The 23,225-nt window shown below is 26.6% G+C and overlaps 5 protein-coding genes across 5 annotated transcripts; all 5 read left to right on the top strand.

Annotated features, from left to right (window-relative positions):
* The first annotated feature begins 3,717 nt into the window (after positions 1–3,717).
* OCT59_021288 (uncharacterized protein) lies at positions 3,718–6,070 on the top strand. Its single transcript, XM_025308982.2, has 3 exons — positions 3,718–4,007; positions 4,099–5,617; positions 5,697–6,070. Exons 1-3 carry the CDS (start codon positions 3,751–3,753, stop codon positions 5,787–5,789), a joined length of 1,869 nt encoding a protein of 622 aa, XP_025188311.2. The 5' UTR covers positions 3,718–3,750; the 3' UTR covers positions 5,790–6,070.
* Positions 6,071–8,953: 2,883 nt separating this feature from the next.
* Positions 8,954–9,965, top strand: OCT59_021287 (uncharacterized protein; the record flags this gene model as incomplete). The annotated part of the gene is made up of 7 exons (XM_066149770.1): positions 8,954–8,965; positions 9,042–9,053; positions 9,123–9,138; positions 9,208–9,276; positions 9,353–9,406; positions 9,498–9,554; positions 9,625–9,965. The coding sequence occupies 7 exons, from the start codon at positions 8,954–8,956 to the stop codon at positions 9,630–9,632; spliced, it is 228 nt and encodes a 75-aa protein (XP_065990643.1). The 3' UTR covers positions 9,633–9,965.
* Positions 9,966–12,784: 2,819 nt separating this feature from the next.
* Positions 12,785–13,364, top strand: OCT59_021286 (uncharacterized protein; the record flags this gene model as incomplete). The annotated part of the gene is made up of 2 exons (XM_066149769.1): positions 12,785–12,923; positions 13,234–13,364. The coding sequence occupies 2 exons, from the start codon at positions 12,785–12,787 to the stop codon at positions 13,362–13,364; spliced, it is 270 nt and encodes an 89-aa protein (XP_065990642.1).
* A 2,552-nt stretch (positions 13,365–15,916) lies between these two features.
* Positions 15,917–17,412, top strand: OCT59_021285 (uncharacterized protein; the record flags this gene model as incomplete). Its single annotated transcript, XM_066149768.1, has 2 exons — positions 15,917–16,173; positions 16,260–17,412. 2 exons carry the CDS (start codon positions 15,917–15,919, stop codon positions 17,410–17,412), a joined length of 1,410 nt encoding a protein of 469 aa, XP_065990641.1.
* Positions 17,413–18,977: 1,565 nt separating this feature from the next.
* Positions 18,978–20,459, top strand: OCT59_021284 (uncharacterized protein; the record flags this gene model as incomplete). The annotated part of the gene is made up of 3 exons (XM_066149767.1): positions 18,978–19,088; positions 19,164–19,234; positions 19,307–20,459. 3 exons carry the CDS (start codon positions 18,978–18,980, stop codon positions 20,457–20,459), a joined length of 1,335 nt encoding a protein of 444 aa, XP_065990640.1.
* Positions 20,460–23,225: the final 2,766 nt, after the last annotated feature.

Genomic DNA, 23,225 nt, shown 5'->3' with positions numbered 1-23,225 from the left:
GTCGTATATCGTAAATTACATAAAAATTTCAAAGTAACTTTTTTATTATAGCTTTCCTTCTGGTTATATTGTATATGTATATTTTCATTATAATGTAATAAACCACCTCTCCATATTGCTGAATGCACTGTAATATAACCATACTCCCCAATTTTTTCAATATTATAAAATTTATCATATGGTATCCATTCAAATACTATATCATCATAAGATTTAATTTTTAATTGCATTTCTTGAATAAACTGATCAATATTTTCATTTCCACTTGTCCAATTTGTGAAATTGCTTTTTAAATAACTTATTTGACATGATTTATACCATTTATGAATTGCATCATGTTTTTCATCACATTTTTCACAGTATCCATCTTCAAGAACCATAATATAATCTTTCGTATCCGGATTTTGAGATATTCCATATATTTTACGAGTATCATCTTGTTGTTTAATTGAATATGCATTAACCTATTAAACAAACCAAATTGTTATTGAAAAGATCTTCAAAATTTAATGAATAGAGAAATTTCATACCTTATCTGAGAATTTATCGGTTTGCGAGTTACGAAAATGTTTTAAAATAACTTTTTTATACTGATTTTTTTTCTGGTTATTTAGGATATTCTTATTATACCAGCATAATAGGCTACCTTCCCAGGTTGCTGAATGCACTTCCACATAACCATCTTTTCCAATTTCTTCAATATAATAAAATTGGTAATATGGTATCCATTCAAATACTATATCATCATTATAAGATTCAATTTTTAATTGCATTTCTTGAATAATTTGATCAATATTTTCATTTCCACTTGTCCAGCTTGTGAAATTTCTTTTTAAATAATTTATTTGACATGATTTATACCATTTGTGATTTGCATCATGTTTTTTATCACATTTTTCACAATATCCATCTTCAAGAACCATGATATAATCTTTCGTATCTGGATTTTGAGATATTCCATATATTTTACGAGTGTCATCTTGACGTTTAATCGAATATGTATTAACCTAGTATTATTAAACAAACCAAAAATTGTTATTATAAAATCTTTAAATTTAATGAATAAAAAGTTTCATACCTTATTTAGGAACTTATTAGTGATAATTTGCGAGTCATATAAACATTTTAATATGACATTTTTATTTCTGCAAAATTGGTATCTCGTATATCCAATTTTATGTTCATCATAATATAATGGACTATTATGCCATATTGCTGAATATACCGTGATATAACCATCTCCACTGATTTCTTCAATATTATTAAAATGACTGTATGGTATCCATTCAAATACTATATCATAGTAAGAATTAACCTTTAATTGCATTTCTTTAATGAACTCATCAATTTTTTCATTACCGTTGATTATGATATAGTTTTTAAGAGAATTTATTTGACATGACCTACACCATTTAACCACTTTATCTGTATATTCGTTACCACATCTTTTACATTGGAGTGACATTTTACTACATATATTGATACTGCACTATCTATATACTGTATATATTTATATATTGAAAAAATTTAAAATACCATCAGATACAAAAAAAATTAAAGAGGTTAATATGAAAACAACGCTTCCCGCCGTTAAGGTTTGTTTTTAAACACTAATTCAGATGTGATCGACATATACAAAAGGTGCCAATCGTTTTACCATATTTTGATTTAACAATCAACTGCTTAATTAGTCTGGGGTGTAACGAAGGACTATATAATATCGTGCAACCAATAAGATCAAATGCGAAGTCTTTGTCGCATGGCGTTTCGCATATTTGCACAACGTAAATATTTGCTTACAAGAACGCCGAGCTTTATACAAGCAATCATGGTTGATGATTGGTTAATTCAAATTAAAGTCCATTGAATTATGATATAATCACAGGCCCCTGAAACACTTGTCATACACTTAAGGTCTTGAGGCCTTATTCGTAAGGAATTTTATATCGTACTGATGTTGACTTTTGATGAACACAGTTCTGGTTTGTAGCCGATCATTTCTGCTGTTGAGTGTCAAACTATCACTTAATATAAAATAAAAAAATCTCTGATTGATTCTATAAAAAAGAAAATGTACTGTTCATTGCTATTTCTAACATTTATTATATTATATGATATTTGTATATAATAAAAAAAATTGGTTTTAATTTTTTTTCAAGCAGGCTCATTCTTGAATAATGAAAACTCCTGTATGAGTAATGAAAGGTAACATTACTTTGAATTATTACCAAAAAGCATTAAATCATCACAAACTGAAATTATTCATACAGGTTTCCTCTAAACTTTCGACAAAAAAATATTAATTCGTGATCCGTGAGTCAACTGCAAAAAATTCATTTATGATTTCGGTGCAAATTTATGTCGAACATTAGTAATTTTTTTCTGATACCCGATTTTCGTTCCTTAAATAATGCTTTTTATGTAAACCCATTCAACACCAACATATTTTAATACATAATATTTATCCAAATAGTTTGTTTTTTACATAATTTTTTCACATGATTTTCACTTTTATTTGACGCCATTTTCTGCAGATCGTTTGCAGTTGACTCGTGGATCACATGAATTAAACAATCTTATAGAATATTCTAAATTACCAATGATTTCACACTTCTATGGACATCTAATGTAATGATGAGGCATAAATTTCTATGTTGTCAATCGAAACATATTGAATAGTTATTGAATAAATCCATTATTAACCTGCAACTTCTGCACCTCAAAACACTATTATTTTCGTATGATAAATGATATATGTATGTCATTTCATGTTACATATTCCAAATTACATCATCAGAAAACACTAAAATAATTTTTTCGGCAGCGAGTTTAATATCCTGTTTATATTAATAAAAAAATTTTTTAAAGATTTCATAAGAATAATTCTAATTGGATCATATTTTTTTTTCTATCCAAGAATAACTTTCGTTTAAATTATTAAATAAAAGTTATTCCATTTTAAATTTACTTTATTTAGCTATATTCGATTTTTAATATTTTTGAAAGATTGTCGTAATTATTATTGAAGTGTAGTAAAATACTTTATATCGAATGATTATCGATATTATACTTTCAATTTAGGGATACAAATCATTTCAAATTTGCAAAAATTTCCTTAGTCAAATATTTATTAGAAGATCTATGATATGTTGATATCTAAGAAATAAATATGGATATAGCACTCAGTTTTTAATAAATTTAATAAATTAAATTTAGATATATTATTAAAATTTTATTAATTTTATTGTAAAATGTTAAATTTTGGAAATCATACTTTTATTGTATGACGGATGATTTAAGAACTAGAGGTTTGAAGGTTTGAACCGGTTAAGACCGGTTAAGACATCGGTTAACCGGTTAAAACTATTTTGACCATAAATCCGTAATTCTGGTCAGATTTAGTTAATGCGGCTCAGAGACTTGGTAATTTCAGTCATGTGTTCCCAAACTCGAAGTTTTAATACCAAATTTTTTCCTATTTATTAATAATGGTATTGATGAAAAATATTCTTCTTTCAACTAAATGTGTTAGTAAAATCAAAAATCGGAGCAAAAAATTTTTATATTAACCGGTTAATTAACCGGTTAAGGTTTTTTTGGACGGTTCCAACCTCTATTAAGAACTTGCTTTGTTAATCATTATTTAAATTGTTGCACAGAATATGAAAGTTAATTATAAGGTAAACTATTTATAAATTAGGGTTAATTACTTCCTTATTCCTTTCGTTAACGATTTAAAATTTATTAAAAATGGATGATGATAATTTTTTACCAAAATTATCACATAATTTACTTGAAATTTTAAATGATGAAGAATATTATGATATTACTATTGAAGTTGGTAATGATCCTGACGTAAAAATTTTCCGTTCTCACATTATTATTTTATATTATCGTTCTCCTTATTTACGAAGAATATTGTCAACGAATAAAAAGAAAAATAATGGAACTTTGACACATATTAAATTACCAAATATTTTACCAGAGATATTTCCAATAATTTTAAGGTACGAACTTAAATGGTTTTTATTTTTTCTTAATACACACTGTAAATGATTGATATTTTGCAAATACTGAATAGATGATTTTTTTTTGTAGATATATTTATGGAGGAAGACTCTCTTTGAAAGAATATGATACCTTGGACATAATTAATGTAATGATTGCTGCTAGTGAACTTAGTTTACAAGAATTAATCGTATATTTGCAATCATTTTTGGTCAAAAACAAGACAAATTGGATGGAGCAAAATTTTGATTTCGTTTATCAAACAAGTTTCAAAAATGATTCATTCTTGGACCTTCAAAAATATTGTACTGACTTAATTACAAAGGAACCTGATAAAATATTCAAATCTCCAAATTTTTCTTTAATTTCAGAAAAACTTTTAATTACAATTATTCAAAGTGATAATCTTCAAATGAGTGAAATTCAAATTTGGGAATATTTACTTAAATGGGGACTTGCTCAAAATCCGGAACTTCCCACTGACTTTAAAAAATATTCAAAGGATGATTTCAATACTTTAAAGAATACTCCACAACAATGTATTCCATTTATTAGATTTTACAATTTATCTTCCAAAGAATTTATGGATAGTGTATTACCTTATAAAAGAATTTTACCGAAGGAATTATATAAAGATTTATTAAAAACGTTTTTAAGTCTTTTGGACCCTGATAGCAAGTCAAGTGATAAATCAAGGCCTCGTATTAGTTCGAATCAGTCTCAATTCAATCAAATGAACGAATTTGAATTCTTCCCCTTGAAAACAAGTGAAGAAAGTATTATTGCTTCGACAAAGAGAAATGAAATACCAACTACTTCAAGCATCTTTGGACGAGCTGCACTTGGTCGTACTGGAAGTGGAAGCACATTATTACTAACTTCGGAAAGTTCAGGTCATCTTGACATGGTGCAACGTAAAGTTAATGCGTTATTAAATAAATTAACGTTGAAAAATTTTGAATCTTTATCAGATCAAATTATTATTTATGGTAACAAGTCAAGAGGTGAAAGAGATGGACGTATATTAAGAGAAATTATTCGACTAATATTTGAGAGATCTTGTAATGACTCAAAATTTTGTGCAATTTATGCTTATCTTTGTCGTAAGATGATGGAAAGAGTTGACCCTGAAATAGTTGATGAAAGTATCAAAAATACCGATGGTAAATCTGTTCAAGGTGGTACATTATTTAGAAAGTATCTTATTAATCACTGTCAAGAAGATTTTGAGAAAGGTTGGAAAATTAACATCCCATCGTCTTCCAATGAAAGTGATCTGACATCAGACAAATATTATGCGGCTGCAAAAGCTAAAAGAAAAGGTCTGGGTTTAATATGTTTCATTGGTGAAATGTTTAAATTAAACATGCTCACAGAAAATATCATGCATAATTGTATATCGGAATTATCAATATTTAAAGACTCACCTAAAGAAGAAGAAATGGAAAGTTTATGTATATTATTGAATACGGTAGGGAAACAACTTGATCATGTCAAACAAAAACAGATTAAGAAAACAAAAGAAAAAGGTATGAATTCTTATTTCAATCGCTTAGAGAAAATATCAAAGCTTCCAAGTTTGTCAAACCGCATTAAATTTATGTTAATGGTAAATTTTGTTAAATATTTTTGAATTTTTCTTATTATGTTTATTAATAAAATATCTAATAAATTTTTTTTTTTTTTAGGATATTATAAATTTACGAAAAAATGATTGGAATCCTCAACGAAATATTGATGCTTTGATAAATGAGCTGACTTTAGGAATGATTCAGTTATAGACGATCACACAACACAAATTATAAGATATTATAATAAAAATAGCTAAATTATTGAAGGATATAACATAATTAAATGGAAGTTTAATCATTGTACTGCTAAAGACAATTTTATAGTCTTCTAATGAAAAATTACGTTTAAGTCGTGTAGTGGATTAAAGTATGTTGCTATATTAATCATAGTTAGTTATCATGTCCACCTTTAAATGTATAATTAATTAGCTACCTAAAATTAATAAAAAAGTAAACTTCATTGAATATCCTATATAATGATTCTAACCAAATCAGCGATTATTATAAAGTTTACTGAATTAAGTTACAATTCTATAAGGTTACTAAAAAAGATTCTTTGTTATTTATACATATTATTACCACGATTGATTACCACGAAAACTTCTAATTTAATAATTGCATCCAATTTTATCGGATACTTCATATAAATTATATTACGGATCTTATAATACGAAAATTTTATAAAATATAGAATTTGTGTCCGGATACAATAATATTAGAAAACACATTCCTTCAAATTACGCGATAGTGACAATTCAGCTAGCTAATTTCACTAAATAAATGACAGATATAATGTTAAACGTTAAATGACTAATAAATAATTTATATTCTTATCCTGTTCTTCATTTTATCTAATGATGTTGGCGTAAGCTTAAATCAATTATATCCCGGTCTAGTTGGAATAGTAAAATTTTACTTATTCCTAATTAGCCAGGAGATAAGTAATACTTGTTTAACCATATTATTACATACTGTATGTTACCATGAATTTATAATAAAAAATGATTTATTATTTTTTTTTTATTACGTTACGACGAATACATCGAAATGATTTGCATGAATGAATATATATATATTTTTTTTTTGCAAAAAAAGTCATGTTAATGCGATCGGCGCAATATAGAACGAACTTTTTTCCTTTTTCCTTTTGGTTTCTCATTTAATGGTTAAACCAACTAAATTTATTTAATTATTTTTTTCGTTAAACCAGACAATCTATATAATTAAAAATATTAGGAGATATTTAGATTAAGCTCTATATAAGTAATTTGAATTATGTACCTGCGCCTGATTCATTATCATAGTTAGAAAATTTGATTGGCAGTATGGTCATTTGTATGTTCCAATGACCAATCTTGTCGTGCAGTTAATGTTGTTTTCTTATTAATTATTTTCCTTTCCCGTTCTCTTGAAGTGATACAATCGACCGCAGAATATTTTTAATTTTTCCTTGTCGGTATTTTTTTCTAAAATTTTTTTCGATTTTTTTTTTTCTTTTTGAAAATTTTTTTTATAAATATTTTAACCTTTTCTTTTTTCGGTTTGGTCCTTTTTTCAAACTAAAAAAAAAATTTTTCCCCCTGGTTTTGGCTTTTTTAAAAAATTTTTTCTATTCTTTTACCACTTAGGTAATACGGTATTAATGGTATTGATTGACAAGGCTATCTATTTATTACACCAAATTTATTAAACACAAAAATTAGAAAGTACGATAATATTTATTAGTAGAAACATATTATATTGTTTTCTTTTTTTGGTCATGAGGCGTCAAATACTACTCCTTAAGGTCACAAATTTATATGGGCACAACATGAAGTTTGATCAGCAATTTGCATTCATTTTTATTAATTTATTACGGGTTTGAATGAACGAAGTTAAAATAATTCTTTCTCCTCCCTCAATTTATAAATTACATTATGTCCACTCTTCGATATAAATTAATTAACGCAACAAATAAAAGAGCAACAATGTCAATTGATACTAGTATTTACAATGATATACACAAACAATTTGAATTTCGAAAGCAAACAGTCCTTGCTGATAAAATTCTTACAGATGATGAAAAAACTGAAGCAATAAGATTATTGACTAAAAATTATGATCGATATAAAATTAGTTTTAATTCGGGAACAAAAAGAATTTGTGAAAATTGTAACCAAGAATGTTTGGCCACATTATATTGTGAATGTTGTGTACAAAATTATTTAAAAGAAAAATTTTCAAATTGGACATCTGGGAATAATGATATTGACAATTTAATACAGAAATGTCAAATGGAATCACTTAATCCACAAATGATAGTTGAATGGATTCCATATAACAATTTGGAAAATATTAATTATTTAACAAAAGGTAGATTCTCTGAAATCTATACCGCAGACTGGATTAATGGAAATTATGAAGAATGGGATTCTGAAAAAAAAACAATTAAAAGAATTGAAAGACCTGGAATACAAAACATAGTGGCAAAAGTAGTACTTAAAACGTTAGAAAATGTTGAAAGTGCAAATCAAAGTTGGTTTGAAGAGGTTTGTATAATTTTATTTGAAATTTATTTATAAAATCATGTTTTTTATATTAACAATAGTATGTTGTCATTTAGGCTAAATCACATTTAACTATAAGTAATAAATGGGTAGATATTGTTCAATGTTATGGTTTAACACAAAATCCATCAAATGGAAATTATATGCTTGTAATGATGAAAATGGATATAGATTTAAGAAATTATTTACAACAAAATCATAATAAACTTACATGGAAAGATAGAATGAAAATTATTAATCAAATAACTCGTGCGCTTTATTATATTCATTTTGAGAAAGCAATTCATAAAGATTTGCATTCCGGAAATATATTATATTCACAACTTAATGGTCGTTGGTGTATTAGTGATCTTGGATTTTGTGGACCTGCTGATAAATCTTCAACAAGTATATATGGAAGTCTTCCTTACATAGCGCCCGAAGTTATTGTTGGAAAAGAATATACTTTTGCATCTGATATTTATAGTATTGCAATTCTTATGTGGGAAATTTCATCAGGACAACCACCATTTATAAATTATGAAAATGAAAATGATATTGTAATGAATATTATTAACGGTATAAGGCCAGAAATTGTGTCAGAAACTCCATTAGAATATAAAAATTTAATGAAAGAATGTTGGGATGCTGATCCATTAAAAAGACCTGACGCTGATGCACTTGATACCAAAATGAATAAAATTAATTTAGATTATCAAAATATACCAGATGAATTATTAAAATCAGAAATAGATAATTTAGAAAGGAATAAGGTAGAAGAAAATTATACGAGTAGCAAATTATTTACAAGTAAAATTCACAACTTTGAAAATCTACCTGAACCAAGAAATGCAACAGAAGGTAATATTTTATTAACGAATGTATTTATTTTAAAATACATTATTAATGATCTTTTTTTGAATTTATATTATAATAGAAGAACAAGAAGGTATAACCAATAATTTCTACCATTTTTTTTGTTACTATAATAATTTACTTTCGTTATTACTACTAATAGCGTTTCATAGTAAATTGTATGATTTTAACATTTCTAACAATAGTAATACCATTTAATGATGTTTAATAATTGATATTTATTTTAGTTAACGAGTTTGATAAATCAAATAAGCAGAATAATAACAAATCATCAAAAATAGTTACCATTTTTAGAGGTAATGTATTTTAATTATTGTTTTTTTGTCAAATCAAGATTGAATTTTTATATTAAATCAATATCTTAAATTTTAGATAGTAATAAAAAATTATCTAAATTATTTAAAAAGTTGCAAATAAATTCAAATGGTAAGAATAGTAATAAATTACTAACAAATAAAATTCATTATTATATTAATTTCATTTATTTATTATTGAACGCGACTTTATTTAAATTTAGATGATGAAAAAGAAATAACTCAACAACAAATAAAAGGGCAAAATATTAATGTCGATGGTAGGTGAAAATTTTACATAATAACGAATAATCCTTATACTATTTTTTAAGTATGTTTATTTTCTTATAGATGATTGACGAAATATATAATAATCCAAATTTTCTTTTAAAAGAACAAGATGAACTGGAAATTCCTGATGATAATTTCTTAAATAAATAAGTTTCTTTTTAAAGCTATTAAAACTAATCAATTCACTAATTTGTTAATTTTTTATCTTTAGATGAATTTTAAACTGACTTTATAAATTAAAACAATATTATATTATATTCCAAATTGTTATCATTTATTTATACTTTATTTTAAGTTATTTAAACACTAAGATTAGAGTAGTTAAAATGTTTAACAAGATTCTTAGTTTGTAATTTAAATAATTACTATATAATAAAGTTATTAAAATTATTAAATCTATAAATTATCAATAAAAAATTTATATTAACTGTTGCAATAACGAATAATTCGAATTTAGGCGAAAATAATAATACTGTATTATGAAAATAAATTTTACATTATTGAATAATATATAATCTTTTGTTCAATCCAAAAACTATGTTCTTTGTCATTATTTATTCTTATCTAACTATTTGAATGATGAGTTTATTGATATTAAAGAGGTGGATGAGAAAGAATTCAGTAAGTAGTTAATTTTACAATTAGGTTATAAATATATTAGTATATTGTATAATGCTTATCATTGACAAATCGAATATACTTTCTTAAATTTGATTTAAAATTTTATCAATAAGATAACATACAGAAGAATTAAAGACTTGAATATACTCACTATTATCCTTTGATCATAATTATAGAGACCTAATATCATTATTTAATTAATTATTACATAATACTAGCAAATCAGTATGTTCAATTTTTGGCTTTACAGACTATCTAGAAAGAAATGTACAACGTATAAAAAACTGGACTATTTTCCCTTTTAATTCCGTGACACTTTCCTCCCACATTGCTACGATACAGCTCTTTCACTGAATTTTCAGTTTGTGATAATTTTACCTGCACAAGATTATATTAATCAAACAATTCACGGATTAATTTTAACAGTAAGACAAAAATAACATACATTGAGTTCCTTTAATATGCAATATATATCTTCAAAAAACTCACATTCATCTTCTTGAGATGGTAATATGCAGTGGTCAAGTAAGCCGAACCTATACAGACCTCCGAACCAGTTCATCGCATAAAAGCTCAATTCAAACCCTGTGTTGAATGAACTGTATCAATTAGTAAGCCTGATAAACAATCTGTATATTAGGTTTATGTGAAAGTGAACATACCCACTTGGAGCCATCCATAGACTACCAAACTTTTCCTTTGATCGTCATCTACATGTCGACATCCTTTCAAATCATAATACCAAGCTTCACTTCGTCAAAATTTTTTCACGAGATGAAGAAGAAACGCCTAGCTAATGATGTCATACCACCAGATACTTCGTTTCAAATTTATTTGGAGTATTTTTTATCGTTCCCTTCATATCGACTTTTCGTCCTAAACGTGTTCTTTGGAAAGGGTTCAAGTTTTCGTTTCTTGCATTTTCCGTACCATATTCGCCCCTATCCATAAAAATATTTTAATTTTTTCTATTATCCTGCTATGAGACAAATACACCATAACTTACCATGAATCATTGATTGCATTTAATTAAAGGATAGAGCGGAAAAGTGGGAAATGTCGAAATCATCTTCAACTCTTCCTCAGTCATGGAGTTATTAAACGAGTGCATATTTTCTTTTCTTTGTAATAGAAGTAAAACGCCTCGTTAAACAATTTTAGAGAATATTGCATAGACACTTTACAATGTTATCATTTTGAAAACGGTAATTCAGTGTAATCATAAGAGACTTATATTATGAGTGAGTTAAGTATTATATGGAGAGAAGCACGAATGTACAGGTTTGGAAAAGTAGGAAAATTTTCTCTGATGATATATATTTGACTCGAGTTAATCATAAATCATGATCAACTATAGTGCTCCTACCGGGTCAAGTCGGGTCGGGTTTTGAGGAAATATTCGACCCGATCTGAATAAAAAAATATAAGACTCGTATTTATTCGGGTCTCATATTTTCGTAACCTGACCCTTGACTCGACCGAGTATAATTTAACTCGTGTAACCTGGGTTAGACCCGAACATTTAAGTAAAATGGGTACTAACTTATCAGTTATATTATGTGAGATTTTCTTATAATAATAACAAAATTAATTTTTTTTATTTGAAAAAAAGGCAACTTAGTGATTAACCACTAGTAGCCACCTGAAATTTGTATCATGAATGGTTATACAAAACATGTAACACTAGCTCTTATTTTCTCCTAGACTAATTAAATAAAACAAAATTAAAAATACGAATTTTGAACCTGGTTTAATATAATAAAAGTCAAAGAATTAGGCAAAATAATTAGCAGATATTCAAATCAAAGATAAATTGGAATTCTAAAGCTATCAGAAAAATATTATTCTCTAAAGCCAAAGGTTAATTTTTTTATTTTTCTGATTAAGCTATGTTAATATTTGTTAAAACTAATTCTTGGCTTAATTTTGGCCAAAATTATAATTTTCCCAGAATTAAAAACATCCGGGTCGATCCGGGTCAAACCCGGGTCAAGGAAATTTATAACCCGACCTGGCGGGTCAGGTCATGCGGGTCATGCGGATCACGGGTCATTAAAAATCGTTAGTACCGACCCGATTTAAAAGTCGAGTCGGATCAAATTAACCCGGGTTGACTCGTATCATTCGGAGCACTAATCAACTATATTTTGATAAATTATAGATTAATCCTTTAATAAGTTTTCTTGTGTGGCGCAATTGATATTAAATCAAATAGTTTGTATACTGTATGTTTACTATGGATTACATAATATTTATTAATATAATCATAATGAGTCACATTTTCATGTGTATTAAAGATTTTTTCTGCGTTTCATGTGTAAACCCGTGGGAAACTGGAAGATTAGACTATCTGAGTTGATTTTATTTAATAGGCGCGAAAAACTGATTATTTTTCGCGTTTTCGTGTATTTATTTATAAAAAGTTTGTACAACAAAAAAATATATAAAAAGGTCTTAAATATCCAAATAATTTTTTCAATACGAAAAAATTTTATGAAATAAATTTTTATGATACGAAAAATTTTATGAAATAAATTTTTATGATACGAAAAATTTTACAAAATAAATTTTTATTATACAAAAATTCAACTTCACCCAAATGCCACGACATAAGAAATCGTCTAAAGGACAATCCCAGGATAATCTGATAGCTATTTACAATAGAGGTCTAGCTTATCAAAACTTTAGGGCATTATGTGGTACGTATAAATTAACTAGTTTGCCGGATGGACGTATGAGTAGGTGCGCACTGCAGGGTTCACGCCTCGCATGAGACATGCTTGGTGCATTCAAGGTTACAGCTGAAAGTCTTCCGGATGGTAAACTGTTTGCTGGATGGACGTATGAGTAGGTGCGCACCGCAGGGTTCACGCCTCGCATGAGACATGCTTGGTGCATCCAAGGTTACAGCTGAAAGTCTTCCGGATAGTAAACTGTTATAGTCAGGTTGATAGTTTGCCATTCCAGTTGTATAGATTTGGTGAACTCTCAATGATGACATATGTATACTGGTGGCTGCAGACACTTATGAATATTTGTTAATTATAGGTAATACTAATAATGACGGTGAGGGTGTACCAGATGCACCACCACCTACATATGAGCAGACCATAGAGGATATGGAATGGAGGGCTAGTTTTGGGGTCTCAAGTGGAAGAGTTATTTTTGTAATAACCTAAGGTATTGTGGTGCAGCGTTTTATAGTAAGGATTCTATAAGGTACCATGTGTGTGGGGATAAATATATACTTACAAAGAATGGAAAATATTATAATAGATAGTATTATTTGTTATTTCTTATTCATTTTTCCCTTTCCCTTCCCCCCGATCAATGTTGCTGCACCTCAACATAACGTGGCGATCAGGTGACAACAAGATTTTATTTAAAAGACTTTGCTAAGTCAACAACAAATATTACATAACTGATAAGTCATAAATCGATTTGTTCACTTTATTAATTTATTAATTGATTTCATATAAACATAACTAAATAAATAATTTGTGCAAAGCTTTTCCATAATAACATTCTTAAAATTATCACGTTGAAGAAATTTTTAACATTCAAATTTAAACAACAATTTTCTAAAATCCTCTTTTTTTTTTGTAACACTGAATTTGCTATTTTTCGTGAGTAAATAAACGCAACAGACTTTAACGGTTACCGTTTTCCAAGTTGCGATCACCTAGATTTTCATGTGACTACTGCGCCACAGCATAGGTAATAGTGACATAATTTACAACTACTTTTTGATGTGGTATAATATTTTTTTTATATTGAATATATATAGCTAAAACATTTATATACAAGTAAAATTTTATATGACCATTGTGCATTACATAGTAATTGTAAGCTTTGTTTTTAATTATATGAAGAGACATAAGTTAATAGAGTGAGAACGATCACTTTAATCAGAATTCAAGTCAAAGTACAAGATAAAAGAAATGTCTGTAATTTTTACTAAAAGCACACAAAGCAATTAGTATGATCACGTAACCTCAATTTTGACTTGATTACACGAGTGCCAATCCAAATTGCAAATATCTTTTTCATATAATAATAATTATTATTCAGTTATAATATCACGTAAATCCTTTATTATTGTTACATAAATACGTCTTTCACAATACCTTAAACGTTATTGATGTAAAGGATTATAATAATTTTGTACCTTACATAATTATAGTAATGATTGTGCACGCAATCTACTGATTGCTGTATTAAGGGAGTTATAATAATAATTGTAATAAAAAGGTAGTTTGATCGTATAAAGGTGCTTGGTTATATTCTTCTTGTTACAGCTGTTGCATTTTTATCTCCTTCGGATCGTAAGCTTGCTAATATTATTAATGCTTCTTCATCACGATCTTTGAACAACTAACCAATGTGGTGAAAATGGAATAAAAAAATGGTCCTATAATAACTTTTAAATGAGAAAATACATAGCACAATGATAAGAAAAAAACAACCTTCAAGTATGTGATTAAAAGAGAAGAATATAAAAATCATTATTTATTAACTAAGAATTAATAAACTCTTCATTATTGATATGGATGTAGCATAATCGATCCAAATGAAATTGCAATCCTAAAAAAAAAGAAAAATTAAAAATAAATAAAAAGACAAAAGTTGTAATACATTTATATAAAAATAAAAAATATATATAAAAAATTACCCTATAGTAATCGATTATTGTTGAAGAGATACCAGACGTCCACAAATTTTTTTTGAGTTAATTTCGGATTGATGCTTTAAATTTATAAGGAAATCATTTTTTAGTTTATAAATACGAATAAATAAATACTATGTAGCTACATTAATTCAATTACTACTTATCATATCAAAATATAATTTCTAATGCTTGTTACGTAGGGATCTTCATATACTCGCCCAACTAGCAACAATTCTTCCCCGTACATTTGAGCAAATATCGTAGAAGTTGCTTGCAAAATACCACCGATAACAAACACAGTATAAAATCCGACAAGAATTGAGTACTTTCTATCAATTTTATCAAACGAATATCCTGACGCAAGTGAAACTCCTATAAATCACGAAAAATAAGAGAACATATCGGAATTACTGCGCCTCAATTGTCATGCCAAAAAACCATCCTGCTAAAAGCGATGGCACAATTGATTCTTCTTTTGCAGGTCCAAAAGGGAATTATTAGGGAATTCTTTACGAAAATAAGGCATAGTAAGAACTCCAGATATGGCATTAACATGTGAGAAAAAAGATCAACATTTTAATATCGTAAAAATTTATTTTTTTTTCTTCGAAAAAAATAAATGAATGAATAAATTACTAACTGATACTATATCCAAAAAGTAGACATCTTAACCAAATAATGTTAATAAAATTGTTAATTTCAAAAAAAAAAGAAAAAAAATTCAAATCACAAAATACATTATCAATAGCAGAAAGCGCTGCAACAACATTACCCATTATTTCGGTTAAATTTATTACGAATTGTTAAAGAATTTTTTTTAAAAATAAAAAATGAAAATTATATTAAGTTGAGTAAACTTAGAGGGACGTAAAAGTAGTAAGAGTAGTAAGTATAAGCATTGCATCTTGTGTGTAACGAATTTATGATGCACATGATGCACACTAGATTTGGCTTTATTGAAATTTAAGTCGCACAGAACAAAATAAATGTATAAGGGCTTGAACATTTACAAATATGGATTGATTTTTTTTCTTTTTTTTTTTTAACGTTTAAAATTATTAAATGGACGATATCAAGTTTTTGCCAAAGTTATCACAAAATTTACTTGAAATTTTGAATGATGAAGAATATTACGACGTTACAATTGAAGTTGGTAATGATCCAAATGTAAAGGTCTTTCGTGCTCATATGGTTATTTTACATCATCGTTCTCCTTACTTGCAAAGAATTTTGTCAACTAATAAAAAGGAGAATGATGGAACCTTATCACATATCAAATTACCAAATATTTTGCCTGAAATCTTTCAAATTATTTTAAGGTATGAAGAATTACTTTATAAAATAATTTGACGTTTTTTTTTATTATATTTTATTAATATTTATTATTATTTTGTTTTTAATTTAGGTATATTTATGGGGGAAGACTTTCCTTGAAAGATTATGATACTTCAGACATAATTAGAACCATTATTGCTGCCAGTGAACTTAATCTTCAGGAATTAATCATTTACTTACAATCCTTTTTGATCGAAAATGAAGCAAATTGGATGGAGAAAAATTTTGATTTCGTTTATCAAACGAGTTTTGAAAATGATTCATTAATGGAACTTCAAAAATATTGCACTGATTTAATGACCAAAGAACCAGATATAATTTTCAAATCACCGAAATTTTCTTCAATTCCAGAAAAACTTTTAATTTCAATTATTCAAAATGATAACCTCCAATTAAGTGAAATTCAAATTTGGGAACATATACTTAATTGGGGACTTGCTCAAAATCCTGAACTTCCATCTAGCTTTACAAATTATTCAAAGGATGATTTTAATACTTTAAAAAATACTTTGCAACAAGTTATTCCTTTTATTAGATTTTACGATTTCACATCTAAAGAATTTACAGATAGAGTATTACCTTATAAAAGAATTTTACCAAAGGAATTATATAAAGATTTATTAAAAACTTACTTGAATCTTTCGGATCCCAACAGTAAACCAAATGTTGAATTAAAACCTCGTATAACTAAAGGAATTAAATCAATAACTGTCGATTCAAATATTATAACGTATCAATATGCTGAATTGATTTTAAAGTGGGTCGATAAGTTAGAAAGTACAGATAAGTTAACTTCTTCGTATGAATTTAATTTATTATTTCGTGGATCTCGTGATGGATTTAAACAAGATAGATTTCATAAAATTTGTGATAATCATTCACGTACAGTAACAATCGTTAAAGTGAAAGATAGTAACGAAATTCTTGGAGGATATAATCCAATTGAATGGAAATATGAGGGTGGTTTTATGGCTGCTGAAGATAGTTTTATATTCTCATTTCACAATAATAGAATTGATAACCATATTTTAAGTCGCGTAAAGGATAAAGGAAATGCTATATTTAATGATCCTCATAGTGGTCCAAAATTTGGTAACAATGATCTTATAATATTGGGCATGTACAGTGGTAATTGTTGCAAAAAAAGTTATTATGAAAAGCCGATTAGAAGAACTACAAATCAATTTACTATAGAAGAATTCGAAGTATTTCAAATTGTATAGGATTGGTATTTAAATTCGTAACAATGATAGAATTAGTTCACTGTATTTAACGCATATTATTAATCGAAATAAATTCTTTCCAAGCTATAAGATTTGTATTTAACATTATTTTTATACTTAAAAATTGTAAGTGAAATAAATGATTTGATAATAGTGATCCATGTCGTTTTTGTGATAATAATTTTTTATTATGTTTTATATACACATGTGTAATAAATTACATTAAAAAATGACATAATTTATTCATCGCACGTGCGATGTCATTATTACCCTTTCATATGGACTCATTTCATTAATTAATGATCAGGTGATATAATTGCGGAATATATATGAAATTTGTGATGATCTGCAAATAAAATAAACTTAGATAAGCTTTCTACAAAAAAACAATATGGTGGGGAATCGTCGGGAATCGTTTTCCTATTGGATGTTGTAAATATGTGACATGTTAAAGTTAGTATAATGTGCTCTATTTTTATAACATTATTTGCACATTATTACGTTTATTAAGGCATTTTAAACAGCAGTTTACGCTGTAAAACTTTTTTTAAATATATTAATAGGTTTATTTTTATTTTTTAGGCATTATTGTTTAATAATTATTGTAATTATTGTATATTATATGTATTTATAATAATTTATATAATAAACAGCATATTTTTAAGGGTTATTCTTTATTTTTGACGGTATTTTATAATGGTTTTATTACATAAAAGAAGCGTTCGAAATATTTTTTTTTGATTTTTTTTTCGTTTGTTACACTAAATTCGATTGGTTCGATATTGTCACACTTATTCTCATGTGACATTTGGTTGGTGAGTCGGATTAGCCCATATGTTTGTCACCCTCACTTTTTCATTTTTCATATGTATTTCGGTTTGGGACCTAAAAATTTTTTTGTTGTAAAAATCTATTTTTCACACTCTTTAAATGTCACATGTATTAATTTTGGCTAGAATTATGTAATTATTCCCAGAGGCTATGCATCGCTATGATAGGTGATAAATAAACTTACTCGAAAATTACGTCAAAAGATAAAGAATATACATAGTAAATGTTAAATGTGATAATTTGTTATTTTTGGATTAATGTGAATGCAGGAAAAAATTTAAATCAGAATGAACTAAATTTATTTTTATTGTGAAGTTATGGAGAAATCCCCTTTTAGTAGCATACTAGTACCCTAATGATTAAATATGATGTATTGATAAATAAATTGGTACTAAAAAACCCGTATATCTCGATGAGAATTAAAACTTTTAAAAATTTCACTAGCTTTCGTTAACCCTGGCCAAGTATTTAATAGCGACTTAAATTAAGATTTTAGACGTACATAATACAAAAAAACATGGTAGGAAAATAAAAATTGACGCAAGCAAAATTGGAAAACATCAATACATCATGAGCTGCGCACATTTGACGATCGACGCATTCCATATACAGTCAATTAAATTTAATGTTGCACAGAGCACAACAAACCAATTAATATAAGGTTTAAGGTTTGATCATTTTTACAAATTTGGCTTAATTTTTTTTCTTTCCTTTCCGTTAACTATTTTATAAAAATGGACGACAAGAAATTTTTACCAAAGTTATCACAAAATTTACTTGAAATTTTGAATGATGAAGAATATTATGATGTTACTATTGAAGTTGGTAATGATCCAAATGTAAAGGTCTTTCGTGCTCATATGGTTATTTTACACTACCGTTCTCCTTACTTGCAAAGAATTTTATCAACTAATAAAAAGAAGAATGATGGAACTTTATCACATATCAAATTACCGAATATTTCACCTGAGATTTTTCAAATAATTTTAAGGTATAAATAATTGTAAAATGATTGTCATTGTTTAATAAATTTTCCGAATATTCATTTTTTTTTTTAATTTAGATATATTTATGGAGGAGGAGTTTCTTTGAAAGAATATGATGATGCCTCGGATATAATTAAAATCTTAATCGCTGCAAGTGAACTTAGCCTTCAGGAATTAATTATATATTTACAATCTTTTTTGATTGAAAATAAAACAAATTGGATGGAACAAAATTTTGATTTCATTCATCAAACAAGTTTCGAAAATAATTCGTTCTTGGATCTTCAAAAATATTGTACTGACTTAATGACAAAGGAACCAGATAAGATATTCAAATCTCCAAATTTCTCTTCAGTTTCAGAAAAACTTTTAATTTCAATTATTCAAAGTGATAACCTTCAAATGAGTGAAGTTCAAATTTGGGAACAAGTTCTTAGATGGGGACTTGCTCAAAATCCTGAACTTTCCCATGATATTACAAATCATTCAAATGACGATTTTAAAATTTTAAAAAACACTTTACAACAATTTATTCCATTTATCAGATTTTATAATTTAACTTCAAAAGAATTTTTAGAAAAAGTATTTCCTTATAGAGAAATTCTACCCAAAGAATTGGATACAGAATTATTAAAAACATTTCTAAGTATTTCTGATCCTAATAGTAAGCCGATTAATAAATCAAATCCTCGTATAAGGGAAATTAAATTAAGAACTGTTGATTCAAAAATTATAATGTATCAGCATGTTGAATTAATCTTGAAGTGGATTGATAGATTAGAAATTACAGATAAGTTAATCACTCAATATGAATTTAAATTATTATTTCGTGGATCTCGTGATGGACTTACACGAGAAAAATTTCATGAAATTTGTGATAATCATTCACGCACAGTAATAATTGTTAAAGTGAAAGATAGTAACGAAATTCTTGGAGGATATAATCCAACTGAATGGAAATCAGATAAAAGTCATAGCGTTACTAAAGACAGTTTTATATTCTCTTTTAACAATAATGATAGAATTGAAAATCATATCTTGAGCCGTGTAACAAATGAAAATAGAGCTATATTTAATGAATCTCTTAGTGGCCCAAAGTTTAGCAATGACCTTATTATATTGGGCAATTATAATGGTAATGTTTGTAGAATTACTTGTTATGAAAAATCGATTAGAGAAACTACAGATCAATTTATTATAGAAGAATTCGAAGTATTTCAAATTGTATAGGATGTTCAATTTAGTTAGTAATACATATAAATAAACGATGTAATTCTCTATAAGCTGAGATTTATATTTATATTGCATAATATGTAGTTGTACTTAATTATCACGAAAGCGACTTTGAATTGTCAAATTATTTTTTCATTTGCGATTTTTTTTACAGTATATAATTGAATGTAAATTTTCTAGTCTTAATGAATTCAGTTTTTTATTATAAATAAATTTATTAGTATCACATTAAAAAATATGTAATCCTAAAATATTAGATTTGATTAAAACTCATGGAAAAATATTTCACTTAAAATTATAAATTAAGTTTCGGAAAAAAAAATTCAACCCTTTAAAAAAACGTTATTTTAATACATAAATCAAGTAAGTATAAAATTTTCATAATATGTATAATTTATTGTAATATACTAAATTACTTACTTATAAAATAAAAAGTAATTTTATCATGAAAGTCTTGATTGTGCGATACAGGTGACGCGCATCAGGCATCAATTCATCTAATGCAAATCGACACCTGGGGCACAACATACACATGTATACTAAATCCATGGCAAAAGTTAAAAGTACATAATTACTGAAATGTGATATAATTTAATTATTTTTGGATAAAATAACATTAGTGCGCAATAATTCATATATTATAAAAAATTTAAATTATTAAATTTTTGCACAAAAATATTACTATTTTTTTACAATTTATTGCGCAATATTGCATATATAATTCTTGTTTAATATTTGCACAATTTTTTTTTACAGTTTGTTTACAAAATATTGTACGTCATTTTGTTTAAATTTGTACAAATTAAGAAATTTTTTTTGCACATGTTCATTTTTACAAAAAATTAGTAATTATTTACAATTTACTGCAAAGTATTGTATCATATAAAATTATTTTTTCTTTTTAATAAACAGTTTATAAATTTGTATCTTAAGCATCACTTTCATCACTTTCTAATTCTTTATTTGTTATTTTTTTTTTATTTTTTCTTTAATTTTCATTTGCTCTTATGAGAATTTCTTATAGTCATATTTTGAAATTTTGGATTTAATTACACTAATTACACTTAACATTTTTTTTTATTAACGTTAATAACTATGTAGATTATGTCAGCTGATATCATATTATTTTTTTTTGTAATTAATTTCTTGTCAATTTAAAAACATATCATTATTTAAAATCTATTCTTCATATCTCATTGCATCAGATTCAAGCATTCCAGCCATTCCATGTATAATACTTGGTTGCAGATTTTATAAATATTATTCGACTTATACGTACATCATCATGTGATACTAAGCTAATTTATTTTAGGCGGCTGATATTCGTAGTTTCGTACCCCCTACTTTTAACTTTTACTATCCTGTAATGAAATAATCACGTGATTGCAGTCATATGATCAGTTTAATACTGAAGTCAAGTACAATTTTTATTTTTACAAGGTGTGCATAAAATAGAAAACAGAATATTAAAGAAGATTTGTAATTGTAAAAACATCTGATGCAGAAACAAACTAAATAATGATTATTTTAATTCCTGTTTAGTTGAAAAGTGAATTGTGTTCAGGCTGATTGCAAAAAGTGTATTCCTTCTACAAACTCAAATCTAAAAGGATCTTTCCTGTTAGTGATACCATAAGGACATCTTTTTGTAGGACTTTGGGTTTTGTTCAAACGGATGGTGTAGTAAAATTATAAACTGATCAGTTATGTGAATAGTAAATCAATCATCAGATAGATCTATTATCAGGATGAAGAATCGGATATACTGCGGTTACATAATTATTAGCTTTAAAAGACTATTTCCGAATTAGATTCCATTAAACATCCCATGGCTGTTATTTAAACAGCTTAAAATTTTAACTACATTAACTTTTTGCAAAACAGGGCACCACACTTTATTAATGAAACAAAGATCATATGGATCTTTGAACGGTACGTCAAACCCATAAATCCGAAGTAAATCCATACTATTAACATCAAGGCATATGGTCATCATTAACTGTACCACCAATTTTTATATCCATACTGAAAACTATACTGAAATTCATATAATGAAAGATTGATCCTGCCTATCTGGTTTATTTATCCAGTAAACTATAAATATTATCGGTCAAAATTTAATAAGTTTTAATTAGGCAACCATAGTATAATTAAGCTTTTGCAATTTTATATAAATACAGTATATTTCCGATTTCAGATTTTGGTTCATTAATATTTCTTTGAAATTTTCTAAGGTTATTCTCTATCTTGATTTCTGCTGATTTCATCAATATTTATTTTTTTGGAAATTTTATCTGACTTGGTTAATATTTTCTTGGCCATTCTCTAGTTCAATTTCAATATTTTCTTGGAAAATTCTATCTTTAGTTTCAGTAGAAATTTTCCATTTTAATTTCTGGTTTGATTTTAATATTTTTTACTGATCTATTATCTTTGGTTTCTGGTTAATATTATTTTTGAATCTTTTCTACTTTGATTTCTGGTTCAATTTCATTGAAATTTTTATCTTTGATCTCCGATTTCATTTATATTTCTATCGGATCTCTTTTTATATTGATTTTTGTTTCAATTTCTGTTTATGATTTGATTTCATTGATATTATTTTTATTGAATCAATTTCTATCTTGATTTTTGTTTGATTCGTTAATACTATATTTCGTTAACATTTTCTTGAACTATCTATATTGTCTGGTTTCATTTATATTATTCTTGAGTTATTTTTATATTTTCGGTTGGTTTTTCATGTGTTTTGATTTGCCAATA

The sequence above is a fragment of the Rhizophagus irregularis genome, chromosome 3 (assembly GCF_026210795.1).
Source record: "Rhizophagus irregularis chromosome 3, complete sequence".
In the NCBI taxonomy this organism is placed as follows: Eukaryota; Fungi; Glomeromycota; class Glomeromycetes; order Glomerales; family Glomeraceae; genus Rhizophagus; species Rhizophagus irregularis.
Note: the sequence above shows the minus strand (reverse complement) of the source record. Positions and strands in the feature narration are given on the sequence as shown.

What these genes read in the sequence shown, in the direction of transcription:
- OCT59_021288 (XM_025308982.2), top strand. Translation starts at nt 3,751, where the DNA reads ATGGATGATGATAATTTTTTACCAAAATTATCACATAATTTACTTGAA. An exon ending in ATATTTCCAATAATTTTAAG is followed by an intron (nt 4,008 to 4,098) that starts GTACGAACTTAA and finishes TTTTTTTTGTAG; the next exon opens with ATATATTTATGGAGGAAGAC. An exon ending in GCATTAAATTTATGTTAATG is followed by an intron (nt 5,618 to 5,696) that starts GTAAATTTTGTT and finishes TTTTTTTTTTAG; the next exon opens with GATATTATAAATTTACGAAA.